The sequence below is a fragment of the Panthera pardus genome, unplaced genomic scaffold (genome assembly GCF_024362965.1).
Source record: "Panthera pardus isolate Hobbes unplaced genomic scaffold, ASM2436296v1 HiC_scaffold_24, whole genome shotgun sequence".
Taxonomy (NCBI): Eukaryota; Metazoa; Chordata; class Mammalia; order Carnivora; family Felidae; genus Panthera; species Panthera pardus.
Window position 1 is genome coordinate 11,210,345 of NW_026526810.1, and position 19,824 is coordinate 11,230,168.

General features: G+C 47.0%; 1 protein-coding gene across 4 annotated transcripts in view; it reads right to left on the reverse strand.

The window, feature by feature from the left end:
* Nucleotides 1-19,824, reverse strand: part of ADAMTS17 (ADAM metallopeptidase with thrombospondin type 1 motif 17) — a 343,562-nt gene that overhangs the window by 255,077 nt on the left and 68,661 nt on the right. For all 4 annotated transcript variants that reach the window (XM_019460111.2, XM_019460109.2, XM_019460110.2 and 1 more), the window contains exons 5-7: nucleotides 14,355-14,438; nucleotides 13,481-13,638; nucleotides 6,385-6,428 (exon numbers count right to left, since the gene is read on the reverse strand). In XM_019460111.2, the coding sequence (XP_019315656.2) occupies nucleotides 6,385-6,428; nucleotides 13,481-13,638; nucleotides 14,355-14,438 (286 nt within the window). The remainder of the gene's footprint in view (nucleotides 1-6,384; nucleotides 6,429-13,480; nucleotides 13,639-14,354; nucleotides 14,439-19,824) is intronic.

Sequence of the window (19,824 nt, forward strand, 5' to 3'; positions counted from 1 at the left end):
TCTACAATTCAAACACACCCTCACAGAATGAAGACTTAACACTACCATGAAAACACATAAAAATGAATGTGCACTCTGAAGGAAATTCCACAAAAGAGGGCAGGGGGAATCTACACACTTTTTTCAGCCACAGCACCAGTTGCCTAGCCCTACTTAGACATGACATAGTTCAGAGCTTGATGAACTCCTTGATGCACTTAATAAAAACCCAACAGGTGCAGTGTTAGGACACTAGCCCCACCCTCCCTCGTCTCTCACTGGTTCCCCAGCACATCTTCCTTCCGTGACTCTGTGTAGGTTGGACTGAAACAGACTTCCAAAGCAGAAATATCATTCCCCCAAACCTTCATTCTGGTGTGTGATGCTCCTTTCTGCCTTTCCTCCCTCATTGACAGACCTGTTATGTGGAGGTCAGTGGCCATATCCATGAAGTCCCCACTGGGCTGCCCACACCTATTAGGGAGTTCAGCACCAGTGCTGTGGGCCACATAGGGAAGGGCTCCTTCCTCCCAAGTTCAGGGACAGCCATGGGACCCTCAGTGCAGAGCAGCAGGACCCCAGAGCATGGACCCATCTTGGAGCCCCTCAGCAGCATCTCCCTGGCCTTGTGTGTGAAACACTTCATGAGGCCACCGAACATTTATTTCCATTGTCCTTTGTGCAGGATTATCACTTCCCTTGACTTGGCAGTGGCACGGGTAAAGGAGGCTTTTCCATTAATTAAAAAAATGAAGGCAAACAAGGAAAAATATAAATCCCAGTAATTAAATTAGTGAAGCTTGAATAAGGTGGCTATCAAAAAAAAAAAAATTCACCACAGCTCAGTTTACAGCTAAATGTGGGAGCAGGACAAATGCCATGGAACCGAAATCTGTCTGGTCATCCAGGCTGTAGAGATGTGTGTTGGGAAGAGGAATGTGGGAATGTGAACGGCCAACAAAGGCTTCCAGAGGTCTTGCCTTTTCACACTCCTGAGCACTCCTCACCCCTTCTCATCTAGGGCAGCATTTTCCTCAGGATGCTGGCAGCAAAGCCAATGGCTCAGGGTGAACCAACTCAACAAAGGAAAAGCCCACCCCCAACCCCCACAAAGGCAAGGCTTGTAATGTGCAAAGTAAGCCCCCCTCCCCCCCAGTGAGGGGGACAGTTACTTCTCTTAGGGATGAAGCTGTTTTTCCAGATCCTTCTGCCTTGAGTTGTCTCTTCTTGTGTGTGTCCTCCTCCAAGGTAGAGATCAGCAGAACCTCTATGGTGCCATCCCTTTTCCTTCCAGAGCTGGGAGGGAGGGTCCATAAGGTATGATGGTTTTAAAATCATGTTCACTCAGTCTGTGTAGGCAAATCCCTATCCAGTGTGGTAGATCTTGGCGAGCCCCCTCAGGGGTCGGGACCACCTTGGTTAGGGCCAGGGAAGCTCCCCTTGCCTCTGTTAGTAGGACCCTTGTGATGTGCACAGACAGTAAGCTGCAGATATGCTGGTCTCTCATATTTCAATCTTTACTGAAAGGATGTAGTGAACATTGGTGATTCTGGAATGTCCAGCATCTGTCCCTCCTCCTGGCTAAAGCACGCGGACCACCTCCCCCCACCCCATGGAGAACTCCATCCCATGCATTGTTGTGGGAAGGAGTATAGCCCCCCCTGCGCAAGCCCAAAGAGCCAGAGCCCCCCTCATATCCTGCGCAGGTGACCTAGGGCAGGCCTGGGAGCTGGTGAAAAACAGCTGGCTGTGTGTATAGATGGAGGCCATTCCCTGCAGGCCCCAACACTGACCTCTGCATGGTGTCTATGGCCTCACCTGCCAGGGCTGCCTAGGGTGCTGTGTTCCCACCAGATCTGCCACCGTCATGGCAGCCCCTTTCTGATAAACGCCCTTTTTGCTTGCTCCTTGCAATCGGGGTCCTGGTCTGCTGAAATGGGCTAATGCAGATGGAACAATGTAGAGGGGAAGTATTTTTAAATTTTCTTTTTATGTTTATTTTTGAAGAGAGAGAGAGAGTGTGAGCAGGGGAGGGGCAAAGAGAGGGGGAAACAGAATCTGAAGCAGGCTCCAGGCTCTGAGCTGTCAGCACAGAGCCTGACACGGAGCTCGAACCCATGAGCTGTGAGATCATGACCTGAGCTGAAGTCAGATGCTTAACCAATTGAGCCACCCAGGTGCCCCCACCTTTTTTTTTTTAAGGGGAAGTATTTTTAACAGAACCCCAAATTCTACTAACTACCTCAGAGATTCTCCAAATGGATCGTTCAAATTTAACTTTTAAATCTATTTTAAGCTACTTTACAGGACAGTAATAAAACATTTACAATGGTAAGTTGCTTTTGGAGGGATAGTGGCTGGGAGGGGATAGGAGGGAACCTTTGAAGGGGTCAGATGACATTCCATACCTTAATCTGAGTAGTGGTTTTGAGACTACATACGTATGATCGCACAACAGTGTGGACGTACTTAATGTCACTGAAACACACACTTAAAAATGGTTAAGATTTTATGTATAAGTTTTATGTTATATACATTTTACCACCATTTAAAAATAGGTTAAAACAGAATTCAAAATGCAGCTTTAAAACTATTTCAATAAATACCAAAAAAGCGCATAGGCGTAACTTAAAATTTCACCAAGATTTGCACCCTTTCCCATATGTAAGTTATACCCTAATCAAAACAAGAAAGCACACACACAAAAAAACACTGTAATATGCCAAGTTATAAAACACTGGTGATTCCCAAGCTTTCCTAAGTTTCTCAAGGTACCACATTATCTCATTTTCTGCAGAACCCAGGGCACAGCCCTCCTGGTAGAGCTGGATCCTGAGATTTGAAGGCAGCTGTTCAAAATCTCTTAGCACTGGCAACCACATATCTATGTGATTCAGATTATTTTTTCCATTCCGTGGAATCAAAACAAAATACAAAAATAAATTGGATGCTGGAATGACAAAACTACAGAGATGGAATACAGATACATGGTAGCCAGGGGTTAGAGAAAGGGAGGGAGGCAGGGAGGGAGGGAGGAAGGGAGATTCTACAGGAGCAGCCCAAGGGAGTTGCTTGGAGGTAATGGACTGGTTCTGCTCCTGACTCTCCTGGGGGTTGGATGAATACCTACATATGGGATAAAATGTCACAGAACCATATGTAAAAACATACCCCAAAATGGGTTCATGCAAAAACCCTGTGAAATCTGAGTAGAATTTGTAGTCTAGCTCATTGCATTGTGCCAATCAATTTCCTGGTTTTGGAAATAACACTACGGTTACATAAGATGTAACCATGGGAGGAAGTGGGGTGATAGGTACAAGAGACTTCTCTGAATTACTCTGGCAACCTTCAGCTATTCTATAATTATTTCAAAATAAAAAGTTAAAAAAGCACAGAAACAGATCAAATGAGACTGCTAGAAGCCTGTCATAACCCCAGCTTTCAAATTTTTCTCTTCCTGGACTCACCATTGTCCTTACGAACTGACTTAATAGTACAAATAAATTATGACACATTAAAACAAAAGCACCATGTAACTATTTTTTGTTTTCAAGGAAGGGATTCATTTCCTTTGTAAAAGCTGAAAATCACTGAGGTATTGGAAAGAGCATGCAATAAGGAAGTAAGAGACGGGGCTAGTTCAGCCCTGAGCTAACCGGCTGTCACATAAAGAATTATTACAGCTGGTCCATGCAATTAAAAGACTTTGTGGAGGAAATGAGACACACACATCTGGGAGGTCACATAAGGACGTAAGATTTCCCCAGCAGTATGCAAAGTGTCAAACGAATAGTGCTATGGATTGTATTGTGCCCCCCTCCCCCAAATTCCTATGTTGGAGTGCTAACTCCCAATGTAAATGTATTGGGAGACAGGGCTTTTAAAAGGTAACAAAGGTTAAATGAGGTCATGAGAGTGGGGCACTAATGGAATATGACTGGTATCCATGAAAGAAGAGGTGATCAGGGGACGCCTGGGTGGCTCAGTTGGTTAAGTGTCCAACTCTTGGTTTCGGCTCAGGTCATGGTCTCATGGTTCATGAGTTAGAGCCCCATACTGGGCTCTGTGTTAACAGGGCGGAGCCTGCTTGAGATTCTCTCTCTCCTTCTCTCTCTCAAAATAAATAATTAAGTTAAAAAAAAAAAAAAAAAAAAAGAGGCAGTCCGGACACAGACACACACAAGAAAGACCAGCTAAGGACATGGGGGAGAAGGCAGCCATCTGCACACCAAGGGGAGAGGCTTCAAGGAGAAACCACCAGGGCCGACATGTTGATTTTGGACTTCCAGCCTCTAAAAGCATGAGACAACAAATTTCCGTTGTTTAAGCAGCTCAATCTATGGTACTTCAATAGAATAGCCTTAGCAGATGGACTTAAGTAGCAAGGTGAACTAGTTCAGAAGAAAGAAGAAAGACAGAACTAGCTGTTCGCTCTTTAACAGGGGGTCTGAAATAGAGTACATAATCACAATTGATGGTTGATGTGAAAATTATATACTCAAAAGAAAGCCAGCTATAAATCATATGAAAGAAAACCTGCAATTCCTTCATCTGCGTTTATGCATGCATTCAATCAATCAATCAATCAATCAATCAATCAACAGTGGTGACCAAGACTTGAAAGCCCTGTACCAGGTCACACAGGTGAAGGGCAGAGCTTGGCTCTGCCTGGTACAGAGTCTTCTGGGAAAGACATTCAGGCAAGGGCAATGCAACGGGTATCTCCTCAGAGGCTAGCACAGGGAGTGGGAGGGGTCTGGAGCAGCCTCAACCCCTACCGCACCCCACCCCCTGCTGGGCAGAAGTGAAGAAGCTGATTTGTGAACAAATGCTGGGAAGGAACAGCCACTCCTTGAGATAGTACATGCTTTTTTGGCTCTGCCAAGGGATACTGGTCTTCCTCAAGCCCCAACTGGACTGCGACAGGTGTCAGCTATCCCTCTGTTGGAGCCGATTTTATGATGCATTTGCATAGCGATTCCTTTATGGAGACAGCCCCTGACAATGAAGCATGGATTGGTGGGGCAGTTTTTGACACTTGTCTCCCAGATTTGTTTAGGGGGCTGGTGGAATATAAGATAAAAAAAATCATCTCGAAAACTCTAAAATGTGACATAAATGCTAGCTATCATCATACTAGGTTTTTTTGTAACATTTATTTATTTATTTTTGAGTGATAGAGAAATAGTACGTGCACACAAGTGGGGGAGGGGCAGAGAGTGAAGGAGACCCAGAATCTGAAGCAGGCTCCAGGATCTGAGCTGTCAGGGAGAGCCTGACGAGGGGCCTGAACTCACAAACCGTGAGATCATGACCTGAGCTGAAGTCAGACACTTAACAGACTGAACCACCCAGGCACCCCCCATCATACTAGATTTTGTAGGGCCTTTTAAGCCACCTAGTTTAAAATGATCAAGGTCACCCAGCTCATATGTGGCCGAGCCAGAGCAAAGGCTCAGGATTACCCACTGCCAGGACTCCCTAGGAAACACAGGTTTTTAAACATTTGAATTCCACAATAATATTTATTTGTCAGTCCCATACTGTTTTACTACAATTCAAAGCACATCACGTTCAGAATCTTGCTCTTGGCAGTACAATATTTCAACCTCCTGGTGGATAAAGGTTAGTGCTATAGCTGTCAAAATTGGAAACCGTCTTGGGGTTTCCTCTGTTAACCAAGGGCCCTATTCCTATGCTCAAAGACTGGTTCCAGTTTGAAACCTACAACATGTCAACAACAAGCCAGATACAACTGAGGATAGAAGAGAAAAAAAAAATGGCAAATGAAGAAAAAGCTGAGGGAGGAAGCAAAAGTAGAAGGAGGGAGGAAGGGAGGGAAGGGGAAGAAGAAAAATGTGCCTTGTCAGCGCCACGTGTTGGTCTCAGTACCATTTGACCAGAAGGAAACGAGCCTGGTGCCCAGACTGGCAGAGGAGACCCGTCTCACCCCCATACAGTCACCTGTTAGGACACTTGGTAAAGATCACCCACATACATGAGAGTAAACAGTAAGCTTTTGTCTCATGACAACTGTGTTAACTTGGGGGGGGGGGGTTCCCCTCCTGCATGAGTGACCAAGAGGCTCAGTGCCAACTGTGTCCCCTACCACAGTCATCTTTAGGCAGCCCCTGGAGACACCTTCTATGGTTTAACTTTTCATACCTTCCTTATTAAGCATCTGTTTGGACATCTTCTGCCATGAGCAACCTCAACATTTATCAGGGGGAAAAAAATGAAGTAAAATAAAGTCAAAGAACTAATTTATAAGAAAAGAGGCAACAGAAAAGGCAGAGTGTGTCTGAGGACAGTTCCTCCAGACTAGAAGTCTTACCAAGTCTCCAGATTATCACAGGGGGGCGGCAGCCCCTTAAATTATTATTATTCTGCCTCTAGACTTACCAACGGTGTCACACGGTTCATCTTTGTGTACGCAGAAATCTGTCCTGAAAAAAAACAAAGACAGACCTGGTCAGGTGTATGCAGTGGCCCCCAAGAATGGGAGAAGAAAACACTGTCAATGAAGCCCGATTGGTTATCCTGCTCTGTTACTGGTTCGGGTGGCCCAGCTTATAGTGAAGAACACCAATTAGCCACTTGTCAAGAGTAACCCATCCACAGTTCCCACCTCGTAGGCCCAGTTACCCCACATAAAGCCCCCTTTTATAGCTTAACGACTCCACCTAACACTCAGTTGCTGGGAGGACTCCCTCCCAACAGCTGAGAAAGTTCTTGAAGCAGACATTTGCAAATCATGCATCAGAGATGATTAATATTCACTATCGTCAAACTATAGTGACCTCCACAAGCTCCTCGACATGGGCAGCAACTGGCCTTAGATGCTGAAGTGACCAAATGGCACTCACAGGAGAAGACAACAAAAGTAATGTCTGAAAGTTATGCCCTTTAAAGCTTCCCAGGATCCCCCGGGTGTGTGGCTGTGTGAGAAGAGCACTGGTCCAGCCCCAGTTCCACAGGTACAAGGGGTTCGCTGTGGCCTCTAGCCACTCATGTGTGAAACAACAGGTCTGGGCCCTTCTTTTCCCAAACCAGAGCGTTCCCATGATACTTTCCCAAAGTTCCCACAGTTAGGGGCTGACCAAACCAGCGGTTGGGGCAGTGCCCTGCCTGGGACCGGCCATGAAGAGCAGTGGCCTGGTCCTCCAGGGCCCCGTGCTCATCTTCTCATGGAGGCCCATGGAGGGCTGAGAGAAAGCACCCACTCCCTTAAATTCCTTCAGGTTTACAAGGTGTGTTCTGAAGCCATGTCTCATTTCACTTTCTAAGTTCTTCCGGACAAGCCAGCCGGATAAGGTTGACACTAAACCAAGTTACGGAAGAACATGGCAGGTCTGGGTTGGGCCATCTTTCCCCTTTCTGACACTCTGTCCCCTGGCATCAGTGTCCTCAATTCTTCTCCTACCCTCTGTCACAACCTATTCTCAGGGAAGGATCTGACCCATTTGTTCACAGAGGGCACAATGACAGAGAAGCCCATGAGGTACTCTCCTAACCTAACTTTGTATGGTCATCTCTCCTTCTCCCTCCATGTCAATCCCAATCCAATGTGCAGTGTGTCCTGTTGCATCTGTCTCCAAAGTGTAACCCACGCCTGATGCCTCTCAGCGCTGTGTGGGATCCCCTGGAAACAGATAAAAGTCTGTGCGTTCCTGACTCTGGCTTTGCTTCAGGCTCACCTGAAGCTTGTCAAAGACTCCACTTGCCTACTTAGACCCACAGATTCCACTTGGAGTCCTGATGTACAAAACCAGATGTGCCAGACAGCTGGCAAGCCTGGGGGAGAGGCTGGGGCAGCTTGGAAGGTGTGGCCCGTAGAACTGGCCAGGGAGACATCGAGGAGGAGCGGGGACCAATCCTGTCAGCAGCGCCCATGGGTTCTGCTTACTACAAGTTTCTAATTTTTTCCTAGCAAGCCCTTCTATTTTTATCATCAATTGTAAAACAATCTTAATAAAGGGAAAAAGGAAGTTTTCACAAACCCCACATTTTTCATAACCTTACCCCAAAACCAAGGGAACTTTCATGGAAATGGAGAGAGGATAACCACAAGAGCCATAAAAGGAAGGCTTGAGGTTTCTTGTTTGTCTGTTTTTGTTTGTTTTTGTCAAAGATGACCTTTGAGTGTTTTTGTATTCTTTGGGTAAATGCCCAGTAGTGAGAATACAAAAACACTAATTCAAAGAGATACACGCACCCCTATGTTTACAGCAGCATTATGTACAATAACCAAGCTATGGAAGCAGCCCAAGTGTCCATCGGTTGATGAATAGATACAGAAGATGTGGTATATACATAAAATGGATTATTATTTGGCCACAAAAAGAATGAAATCTTGCCATTTGCAACGACATGGATGGAGCTAGAGAGTATAATGCTAAGTGAAATAAGCCAGTCAGAGAAAGATACATTCCATATGATTTCACTCACATGTGGATTTTAAGAAACAAAACAAACAAGCATAGGAAAAAAGAGAAACAAACCAAGAAACAGACTCTCAGGTATAGAGAACAAACTGATGGTTACCAGAGTTGGGGGGTCGGGGGTGGGGGGTGGGGGGGGGGGAATAGGTGATGGGGATTAAAGAGTACACTTGTTGTGATGAGCACAGGGTGATGTATGGAAGTGTTGAATCATTATACTGTGCATCTAAAACTAATATAACAATGCATGTTAACTAACTGGAATTAAAATAAAAACTTAAAAAAAAAAAAGATGACCTTTTAAAAGACTAAGTAATAGGCAGTAGAAGGTGCAAGAAGTAGCAGCAGAGAGAAAAACAAACAAGTAAAATTAGGGACACATATATGCTCGCTGCTCTGGTATGGATCTGACCCCAACTCAACATTCTTGATCTGACACCCCTTCCATTTAAATAACCAAGCTGGCCCAATGCCTTGTTCCAGGGTTTCCCAGCATGAGCAACTGAAGCCTGGGCAAAAGGAGAAATCACACATGACCACAAGTCTCACAGTCAAGAACTAAACAGAACCGAGAAGATGGTGCCCACTTCACGGGCGCCATCTTGGGGATAGCCAGCGCTGTTGGCTGACAGGAGCATGGTGTATTCTCTCATCCCATGACTTCCCTGAAGGGAAACAGGTGATCTCAAATGATGGACCCTGCAACATCATCCATTGCGTCACCTGAGGAAGTGGGAGGAAATGCAGTTGCTCACAGAGGACAGAGGCAAGCTCAATTAGAACGCTGGCTTAAGAGGGGCACGGGGGTGGCTCAGTCGGTTAAGTGTCCGACTTCGGCTTGGCTCAGGTCATGATCTCGCAGTGTGTGAGTTTGAGCCCCATGTCAGGCCCTGTGCTGACAGCTCGGAGCCTGGAGCCTGCTTCCAATTCTCTGTCTCCCTCTCTCTCTGCCCCTCCCCTGCTCACACACTCTCTCTCTCTCTCATCCTCAAAGTAATAAACATTAAAAAAAAAAAAAAAGAATTCTGGCTTAAAAGAGTCAGCCAAAATTTGACTCTTCTTTCTTCTTCCTGCCAAGGTTGTTTCTCAGAAGAGAAAACACAAGCCATGTTGCCGCAGGGGCAGCTTCATCTTCAGGTGCTCCCACCGCAAATTCATGCCAAACCCACTTTCAGGGGCTGTAGGATTCAAGTGAGGTCCCAACGCAACTCTACAGTCTCTAGTCCATTCCCTTTCCGCCGCTTGTTCCTCAAGAGAAGGAAGGCTGTGTGGACCTCTGTGACCTGGTGTGCTTCGTGCCTGTGTGCTCACAAGCTTCCCGTCCTGCAACATGGTTTTTTCTGTTCTGCTATCACCATCTTGAAAGTCTTTGTCATGTGGGGTCCCGCATTTTCCTTCTGCACTGGGCCCCACAATTTATGTAGCTAATCCTGTGCATAACCGATTGCCTTGGCATACAGTTGGGGCTTAATAAATAGTGGCTCCTTTATTATTGGCAGACATACATTTCCAGACCACTTTCAATGTGCCCAGCAAGCTTCCCGGTGGCCTGGTCTCCCCAGTGTTTGGAAACCCCAGGAAAATGTAACGTGATGCTCCACAGATACTCACTGAGCCCTCACCATGAGCAAAGCCGGCAAGAGACCCTCTTGGTCAAAGTCTGAAGAGAAGACGATTCCCGGGGAGTGGGATGGAGTTACGTGGAGGGGAAGGTTCAGGGATGGCAGGAGGTGTACCTGTGGTTGAGCTCCAAGCTGGCCCTGCATGTTTGCTCCAGGTGCTTCCCAGGAGCACAGAGCTGGGTTTGGGGGGAAATCCTATTTTCATGGCTTCCTGAGGGAGATGCACGGCCAAAGGTAAAGCTGTGCCAGGTGCTGAAGCCTCCTGGACCCCAGTCCTCTGTGTGGGTCCCACATGGTCCCAGACTCAGTTCACTCAGAGGTGTTTTCTAGCCCCAGACATGACCGCAGCTGCCAGAAAGCCAGCTTCTGTGGCTTCTGGCTCAGCAGCTTTTGCTGGACATGATGTCATGCTCACATCTCTGCGGCTGGCCATCTGTAGGGCTGGTGGATGTCCAGGAGAATGCACTCTTGGGCTCAGCCACAGCACATAAGGGGGGGGGGGCAGAGAAGAAACCCTTGCATAAGCCAGTCTCAGTCCCAGGACTGGGGGACACTGGCCCCCAAACACCGCCTGGCCTGTGCAAGCTGTGATTAGACCCTCAGCTCAGATTACTCCGGGAGGAAGGGGCTGTTTCTCAAGAGCAGCTGCTGCCTCGCACCCAATTTCCACGTGAAAACATCAGCCCGTTATTATCCCAACCTAGGAACTGCAGCTCTCGGCCTCTAATTATTAAACAATGCCTCGCAGCCAACTCGGCTCCCAGCCCCGACTCTGGCGCTGCCTCCCCTGTCCTTCTGGGAGGCCTTGCATTTAACAGCTGCGAGGACCCAGAGAGCAGGTTGGGCACTGGCCGATTTGGTCCGGCAGCTCCACAGAAGCAGGTGAGAGGAAGCACCTCGACTGCTCAGGTAGTTCATCAGATGTCAGCATGAAACCGGGAAAGAGAATCCCAGCCCCAAGCTGGCCTCAGGGAACCGAGACGTAGGATGCCTTTTCATTGATGCTGCCTGCAGCAGAAGGAACCTTGCTTTTCGGGGCCACCAGACATCCCCCCCTCCCCAGCACCCATACTCAGAACCACCCCATGCATTCAGGACCACCACCCCCGCCCCCCCCCCCCCAGGTGCTTAACCAGAAAAAAAATTGTAAACTGTTTTATTGTGATTACACAGAACATAAAATTTACTCTCTTAAAACGTTTTTCAAGTGTACAGTTCAGTGATGTTGAATGCATTTATAATGCTGTGCAACTAATCTCCAGAACTCTTTTCGTCTTGCAAAACTGAAACTATATCCATTAAACACTAGCTTCCTATTCCTTCTTCTCTCCAGCTCTACACTCTGTGTCTAGGAATTTAACTGTTCTAGGTGTCTCATGTAAATAGAATCATACAACATTGGTCTTTTTATGACTGGTGTATTTCACTTAGCGTAATGTCCTCCAGGTTCATCCATGCTGTCGCATGTGACAAGACATAACTTCCTTCATAAGGCTGAACAATGTTCCGTTGCATGGATGGACCACATTTTGTTTATCTACTCATCCATCGAAGGAAACCTGGGCACCTTCCACTTTTTAGCTATTATGAGTCATGCTGCTAGGAACATAGGTACACAAATAGCTCTTTGAAACCCTCCTTTCAATGCTTTTGGGTATATACTCAGAAGCAGGATTGCTGGATCATACGGTAATTCTGTATTTAGTATTTTGAGGAGCCTCCATACTGTTTTCCACAGCACCCACACCATTTTACAGCCCCACCAGGAGTGCTCAAGGAAGGGTTCCCATGTCTCCGCATCCTTGCCAACACTTGTTATTGTGTTTGTTTTTGGTAGCAGCCATCCTGATGGGTGTGAGATGTAGAAAACCAACGTGTTTATACCAAATATTTCCAATACAGTAAATAGGCTTGTTGGAAGCAGGAAAAAGAAAAGAAAGCCAGAAATCCTAACTGGCAGCCTTCTCAGGCTGAGGGTGCATTCACGTCTGCAGATGGCATTTTGTGCAAGAGCTCATCCAGAAGCTTTGTCAACACCGATTTCAGTGACATTTATTATTGCCTCTAGACAAAAAAGGGGAGGGGAGCAGTGGCTACTCTTCCCAAACCAAGACCACTTGCCTGTGCTTTCTTGACCCAGCCAAGCAATGAAACTTCAGGGAAGAAACTACATGGGGAAAGTTCTCACGAACATCAGAACCTGTACATTTTATATAGTTTTGATACAAACCACTTTCAAAGTAGTGACCTTGGAAGTTTAGCATTCCAAGGGTGAGGTTTGGAATGATGCATCTACAAGGCAAAAATGCCAGACTGCAGGCAACCACTGGAAGTTAGGAAGAAGGAAAGATCCTTGCCTAGAGCTTCCGAGAGAGCACAGCCCTGCCCACGCCTTGATCTTGGACTTCTGGCCCCCAAAACGGTGAAAGACTAAATTTCTGTTGTTTTGACACACCCAGTTGGTGGTAATTTGTTACTGCAGCCCTGGCAGACTAAGATAACGTTGCTGCCGCCTATGTGGAAACAAGGCTGTCCCTGGTTTCTGTTGTCCACTGCTGGCCCCTGGTTTCCCTCTCAGTCTGGAAAAGTCCACCTCTGTAGTCTAGAAAGAAGCTCAGCTCCCTACTTCAAGTAGAACCGCCATGTGAATTCCCCAGGCATCTCTGCCCACTGCTGTTGTCCTGAGAGGGTCCCGTGGATGGGGTTGCGCACAGCACACGTGTGCCGACGTGGACCTCCTCCTACAGGAACTCGGGGTATCCACGGCCCCCATAATAGTGTGTTTAAGCCAGTTTGGAGGCAGCCTCAAACACAAGTTAACTCTTTCCCAGTGAACCTTATATTTGGTGCAGGGGAGAGGTAGTAGATGAATTGCTTGGGACTCCTGGAAAACCAGGATTTCAGTACTTTTATACTAATAATAGCAATAGCAGAGATTATGGCTAACATTTATCATGCCCTTACTCTGGGCCAGGCACTGTGAAAAACCCTTTCCAGGGATGCCTGGGTGGCTCAGTTGGTTCAGTGTCCAACTTCAGCTGAGGTCATGATCTTGTGGTTCGTGAATTCAAGCCCCACATCAGGCTTTGCACTGATATTACAGAGCCTGCTTTGAATTTTCTGTCTCCCTCTCTCTCTCTCTCTCTGCTCTCCCCCACTAGCGTTTTCTCTCTTTCTCTTTCTCTCTCAATTAAATAAACATTAAAAAAAAAAGAAAAGAAAAGCATTTTCCCACGTTCACTAAATCCTCATAACTCAGAGGTAGGTACTATCATTCATCCCCATTTTACTGATGAGGAAACTGAGGCTCAGAGAGGCGGCCCCAGGTCTGATTTCCAAGCCTGAATTCCTAGCAAATAGCCCTCTATTCCCCTCCAAAGAGGGAAATGTCTTTTTCCCATCACATTTCCAGCTACAGACCAAATCCAGCTGTACCTGGTCACAAACACAGCAGCATCCACAGGGGGCGTATCGTCCTTCCCTCCTGGAACCTGATTGTTGCCGAGGTATCTGGCTCCTCCATATTCCTCATTCTGCCAGTGACAGAAGCTCTCCAGGGACCGCTCACCATGGTGCCCGATGGACAATTTGGCCTAAAGTAAATCAGGGGTGGGGAGGGCAGTTAAAGAAGCAAACACCCAGGGAAGCCTGAGTTTATGTTCAGAATATAGTGTGGAGACAGCTGCTTGTTGGGATGTCATTCGATGATGTGCTTCCCCCAGATACAAACCTAATGCTGGTAGGAAGATGGAAGATGCAGAGACCCAGAGAGAGGCCACCAGGGCCTTATTTGTAAGTTCAAATGAAGACCATGTTATTATTCTCTCTCTTTTTTTTTTTTTGGCAAACTGAACAGTGTACCCAACCAAGCATTAGTCTCCCATTATCAAATTCATTGCCTGCCTCTGCAAGGCGACGTTATCACGTGGGAATGCACTCAACTGAAAGACCAGAAAACAACTCTACAGTGAATCCAAATTTGGAAGCTCCAGAGGGCTTCCAAAGACCTCCCCATCCAGATTGCACACGTGAGATGTGCTAGGGGTAGAGGGAGGATGTGCACAGGTCCACTGCTTAGGGCTCCCTCGAGATTCCAAGCAGATTATATGCACACCAAGCTTCGAGTCATAGTGCCTGCCCTCCCTGCTCTGGACATCCCCAGGCCCTGGCCCAGGGCATGCTGTTGCCATCTGCAAAGCCAGGGACCACAGAGGAGACTGACAATCTCCTGAGCTCTCAACAGCAAGCAGGAAACTTCAAGACCGGTTGCACCATCTGCACACTCTAAAGGGCACCCCTGGGGACTTACAGGCCGTTGTCGTAGCAGGACAAGCTTGGTAACTTGGATGTTCACTTTACTTCCAAGGCTCTGGTGCTGAAACATATTGTACACCTGTCAAGAGAGAAAAAAGGAATGTGGTGTAAATATAAAAATTAACAAAAATACAGCAGTATCCTGGATGGGATCCTGGGACAGAGAAAAGATGTTAGATAAAAACTAATGACGTCTGAATAAACTATGGACTTCAGTTAATCATAATCAGTCAGAATGCCAAAAAACCACAAATAATCCAAGGGGCACATGATGTGAACAGACATTTTTTCAAAGAAGACATATGGATGGCCAACAGACACATGAAAAGATGCTCAATCAGGGGAAATCAAAACCACAATGACATATGACTTTACACCTGTCAGAATGATGAGTATCAAAAAGACAAGAAATAACAAGTGTTGATGAGGATGTGGAGGGAAAGGCACACTGTTGATTGGAAATCAGTTGTTAAAAAGATATAGGACAGCAGATTCTGAAAGGAGGAATGGATATTAGATGATTCTGATAGAAAACTCAAAACTCCCATTCTTGGCTTTTATGCAGGAGGTTGAAAGGGACCTTCATGTAGGGGAGGGGGGAGGTCAATGCCTGTAGCCATCTGCCATGTGCCAGCCTGTGTCATCTCTAACCCTCATCACAACCCATCAAGTTTTTTCTCTTTGACATTATCTCCACCACCCTCAGCTCACCAAGATAACACCACCTGCTCAATACCCCCAGTCAGTCAACAATGACCCCAATTCATATCCAGGCTTGTCCAGCCAATAAGACCATATTCCTTCTTTATTCCCTAAAGTCCTCATTCCAACCACGGCACATCATGGAGATAGAGGCACAGCAATAAAAGAGGATTTGTCCCTCAATTTTGCACCTCTTGTTGGTAGAACCTAATTATAAGGACCTCAATATCAAAAAAAAAAATCAAAGGAAAGCGTTTCAAGGGGAAGAGAGATAAGAAATCTCAAACAAGGCGGAGGAATCAAAGTTGACCTGGATGGGAAAAGCCCACTGAATGTGAAGATCCGTGGGTCCCTTTCCTGTAACATGGACAAAGAAGGAGGTAGGGGGTGCCCCAGGGGTAGATCATGTAGGTGTTTAAGATATAGAGAGAACAGGGAGGACAGCCTTTTGAAAAAGTGCACTTTGCCACTGCCCACCTCCTTCTCTGGCAACCAGCCATCGCTTCCTCTGTATCTAGGAGTTCAGTCTTCTTAGATCCCACCTATAAGTGAGATCATACAGTTTTTCTTTTTCTCTTATTTCACATGGTTTTGAATATTCTACTTTGTTTTCTTTCTGACAGACACAATCTAGGAGGCAGAATTTTGCAGCAGGGACATTAGAACTTTCTCCAGCTGGTACTGTGTTCCTTGGTACATCGGTGGCAACATAAAGCAAGCACCAGAGCAGACAGGGCAGTCACCGTTAATTCAGGCCACATGAAGCTGGACACAGCGTCTGGCATACAAACGTCAGAAGCCAGGCACGCACGATGTTTGAGCATCTGTGTGACAAAGGAATTAGCTGTCTCATTGCTTAGAGCTTACTCTTTGAAAACTATTATTAAAGCAAAATAAAATCTTTGTGTAATTTAATATTCTTTCCCACAAGGAAAAACAGAACACGTTTAGTTGTTCTGTTCTTAATCCCCACCCCCCATTTTTTCCCCTCAAGAACAAAATAGCAGGTTTTTTTCTTTTTTTTTTTTTTTTTCACACTGGACCATCTGTAGGCCAATTCTGAAGTCATGTCTTAATTACCTATCCCCAAACCTGGGTGAAGAAGGGGAAAACACATAACTTTTTCCTTGTTTTGATATTTTGAGAACCACCCAATGGCTGCAATTCAAATTTTTCCAGAAATATTCAGCAGTAGGATTGGGCCCAAACTGGAAAACCTCAATTCAAAACATGAAAAAAAAAAATAGGAAGAATGAAACCCTGAAGTTCTGAGGGAGAAAATGCAAGTTGCACAGGGCTTCAAGGTGCAATCTACTCATCACCTAAAATGTCAACCCCAGCCAAAGATGTTAAAAGATATTGTTTAAAGAAGGTTTAAAGGAATGACACAGTAAAGCACTTCTCAACAGTACTGAGACACAGCACATAAAGGAGGCATAAAGAATCTGCATGAAATAGTGCAAATTTCAGGACAGCAAAACCATAGGAACAATCTGCCTCTCCAGAACATTCCGTCTCCTCCTTGCTGGGCTGATGACAGTTCTGTGCATCCTGTACAACCATGAGCCCCAAAGTCTCAGTCGCTTCCCATGGGGTAAAAAGGATGTGAGACAGAGGGGAAGAAAAACCTTCATACTTCAGGGTCTAGGAGGAAGGGGTAAGAGATGGGAACTGCTTCATGCACAGAGTTTCAATTTTGCAAGATGACAAAGTTCTAGAGATTTGGTTGCACAGTGTGAATATACTTAACAATACTGAACTGTATACTTAAAAATGGCTAAGGTGGGGGGCACCTGGGTGGCTCAGTCAGCTGAGCATCCCATTTCAGGCTCAGGTCATGATCTCCTGGTTCATGGGCTGGAGCCTCACATCCCGCTCTGTGCTGACAGCTCAGAGCCTGAAGCCTGCTTCCGATTCTGTGTCTCCCACTCTCTGTACCTCCCCCAGTCTCTCTCTCTCTCTCTTTCAACTAAACTTTAAAAAAAATTTTTTTAAGTGGCTAAGATGGTAAATTTAGTATGTATTTTACCACAATTGGAATTTAATTAATTTTTTTGGAAGAAGCTTCATGCCCTAGCGACATTCTCTAGCAAGACCGAAGGCAGGCATTTCCCCTTGACGTGTGCCTAGGGTACTCACATCCAGGCAAGCACATCTGGGAGCCTGACCACAGCTAGAGCACCTCGTCACCTGGTGGGCACCGTACCATGTTCCCACAGAGCTCAGCGGAGCACAGGATCTCCGGGGAGACCCAGAGCCAAGCCAGGAGAGCCAGACGAAAATCTGATGGCAGCCACAAACACAAAGCAGCAGGCCCCAAAGACATGTAACGAAGTCTCCTCGTCTTTTTTTCCCCATGGAAATTCAAGCTCAGGAGAAGTCCTGGAGGCGGCAGCCATACGATGTTTAGGGAGACACCTGGTTGGGCAAAGGAACAGCACCGCCAATCGTCTGGAAATTCTGTCTCCGGCGTCCAGCTCTGGCTGCGTCCTGGCAAGTGTTCAGAGCCCTGACTGAATTTGTCACATTTCCTTGGCAGCCTGGGGGCCAAGCCGGGTAGACCCACTGCCAGCACCACAATGCAGCTCTCCTGCCTGGGCGACTTGGGGACACAGGCAGGGAGGGGCAGACAGGGCCAGAGAAGAAGCAGGTGATGGGGACACACGGAGAGGAGCTGTTCAAGGGCCAATGCAGGGGTTTCATAAGAGCACCACCTACCTGTGCTACCTGGAGCCTCCCCAAGGACAGACAGGGACCGCGGATGACACCCTCCAATCACATTGGGTGCCCATTCAGACCCCCATGTAGTAAAGAACTCTTTCTCTAGCACAGTGCCTCTGAGTGGGGTCCCTGAAGCAGTAGCACCTGGGCATTTGTTGGAAATGCATTCTGAAGCCCACCCCAGAGCCACTGAGCCAGAGACCCTGGGGGTGGGCCCGGCCACCCGCAGTTTACAATCCCCCCAGGATCCTTCCAGTCAATCCTTCCCAGGGATGACTGCTGGCGTGTGAGGACCGGGGAGTGCTCTAACACTGTGACAGTTTCTCTGGGCACCAGAGAGAGGCTTCCTGTCTGTTTCACATGGTAATGGGGTGAAATTGATGTCATTTTTCCTCCAAACAGAGCTTGCCTGGAACACCGCAGGTTTTCATCTCACTCCATGGTTGTTAAGGAAGCTAAAAACAACCAAAGCTCCGTCGAGGGGCCCCATTTTCCAATCTGGCTGCCCAAACCCAGGGTTTCTGCTGTCAGCGCCACCTGCTTCCGCCGGCAATTTGTTCTTGAAAATATTCCTGCTCCTGTGTCATTACCATCCCCAACCGCGGGAAACCCGAGATACATACATAAGAAGGCACTTCAGCACATTTGAAAAACTGACAAAAGCCAGGTCCAGAGGACCACTCTGCAGCCTGCTGCTGGCGGAAAGACCCAGCCTGGCAGAGGCGTCTCCCTCCGCGTGCACCCGTGCACATGAGCGGTTTGCTGGGGACACAGAGCCTGGGGCAGGACTCCAGTTCCTGGGATACGAGTCAGGCGGAGGGTTTTTTTTTGTGGTTTTTTTTTTTAATGTTTGTTTATTTTGAGAGAGCAGGAATGAGCGGGGGTGGGGGGGGGGGGGGGGTAGAGAGAGGGAGAGAGAGAATCCCAGGCAGGCTCTGCACTGTCAGCACACGGAACCCAATGCAGGGCTCGATCTCACAAACCGCGAGACCATGACCTGAGCAGAAATCAAGAGTCAGAGGCTTAAGCGACTGAGCCACCCAGGCGCCCCCAGAGGGGTTTTTAAAAAACACAAATCAGCACATGCCACTCTTCTGCTTAAACCCCTACAAGTAGCTTCCGGTCGTGCCTGCAGCGAAGTCCACTCTCCATGCCCTGGTGTACCAGACTGTGAGGTCGGCCAGCTGCCACGGCCTCTCACTGTGTCCCCTCCCCCATCACCCACCAGAAACCTCCTCTTTCTGTGCCTCCCAAATGCCAGACTGACTTCCACTGGCTGGCTCCTCAGTGCCTCCTCCCTTCTAGGGGGAACATCACTCACTTCTCACAGAGGTGTCCTGACCGCCTCACTCGCTTGCTATCGCCTGGATCTTCATATCGCAGTTTATAAAATTCGCACACGAATTTTACCGATTGTCATGTTGAGCGCTGTCTGTTGGTCCCTCCAACAGGGACCTGCATGAGGTCCATAGGAGTGGGACCTGTCATGGTCCCTATTCTAGCCCCAGACCCTAGAAGAGTGACTAGCACACATGAAGTAACCAGTAAACAGAGCTGAATTAGTGAGTGAACTTTCTAAATTGCAGTCAATACATATGACATAAAAGTTACCATCTTAACCACTATTAAATAGTGTTCAGTAGTGTTAAATGCATTCACTTTATTGTGCTATGATCACCACCATGCATCCAAGAACTCATTCATCTTGCAAAACTAAACCCTTGTCCCCATTAAACACGAACTCTCCATGCCTCCTCCCCCGGCCCCTGGCAGCCCCCGGCAGCCCCCATTCGACTTTCTATCTCTATGAATTTGACCTACTCTGAGGGCCTCATATAAGTGGAAGCATATAGTATTTGGGTATTTGTGACTGGCTTATTTCACTTAATAGAATATCTTCAAGATTCATCCACGTTGTAGCCTGTGTCTGAGTTTCTTTCCTTTTTAAGGCTAATATTCCATAGCACATATAAACCACACTTTATCCATTTATCCATCCATGGACACTTGGGCTACTTCCTCCTTTTGGCTGCTCTGAACAA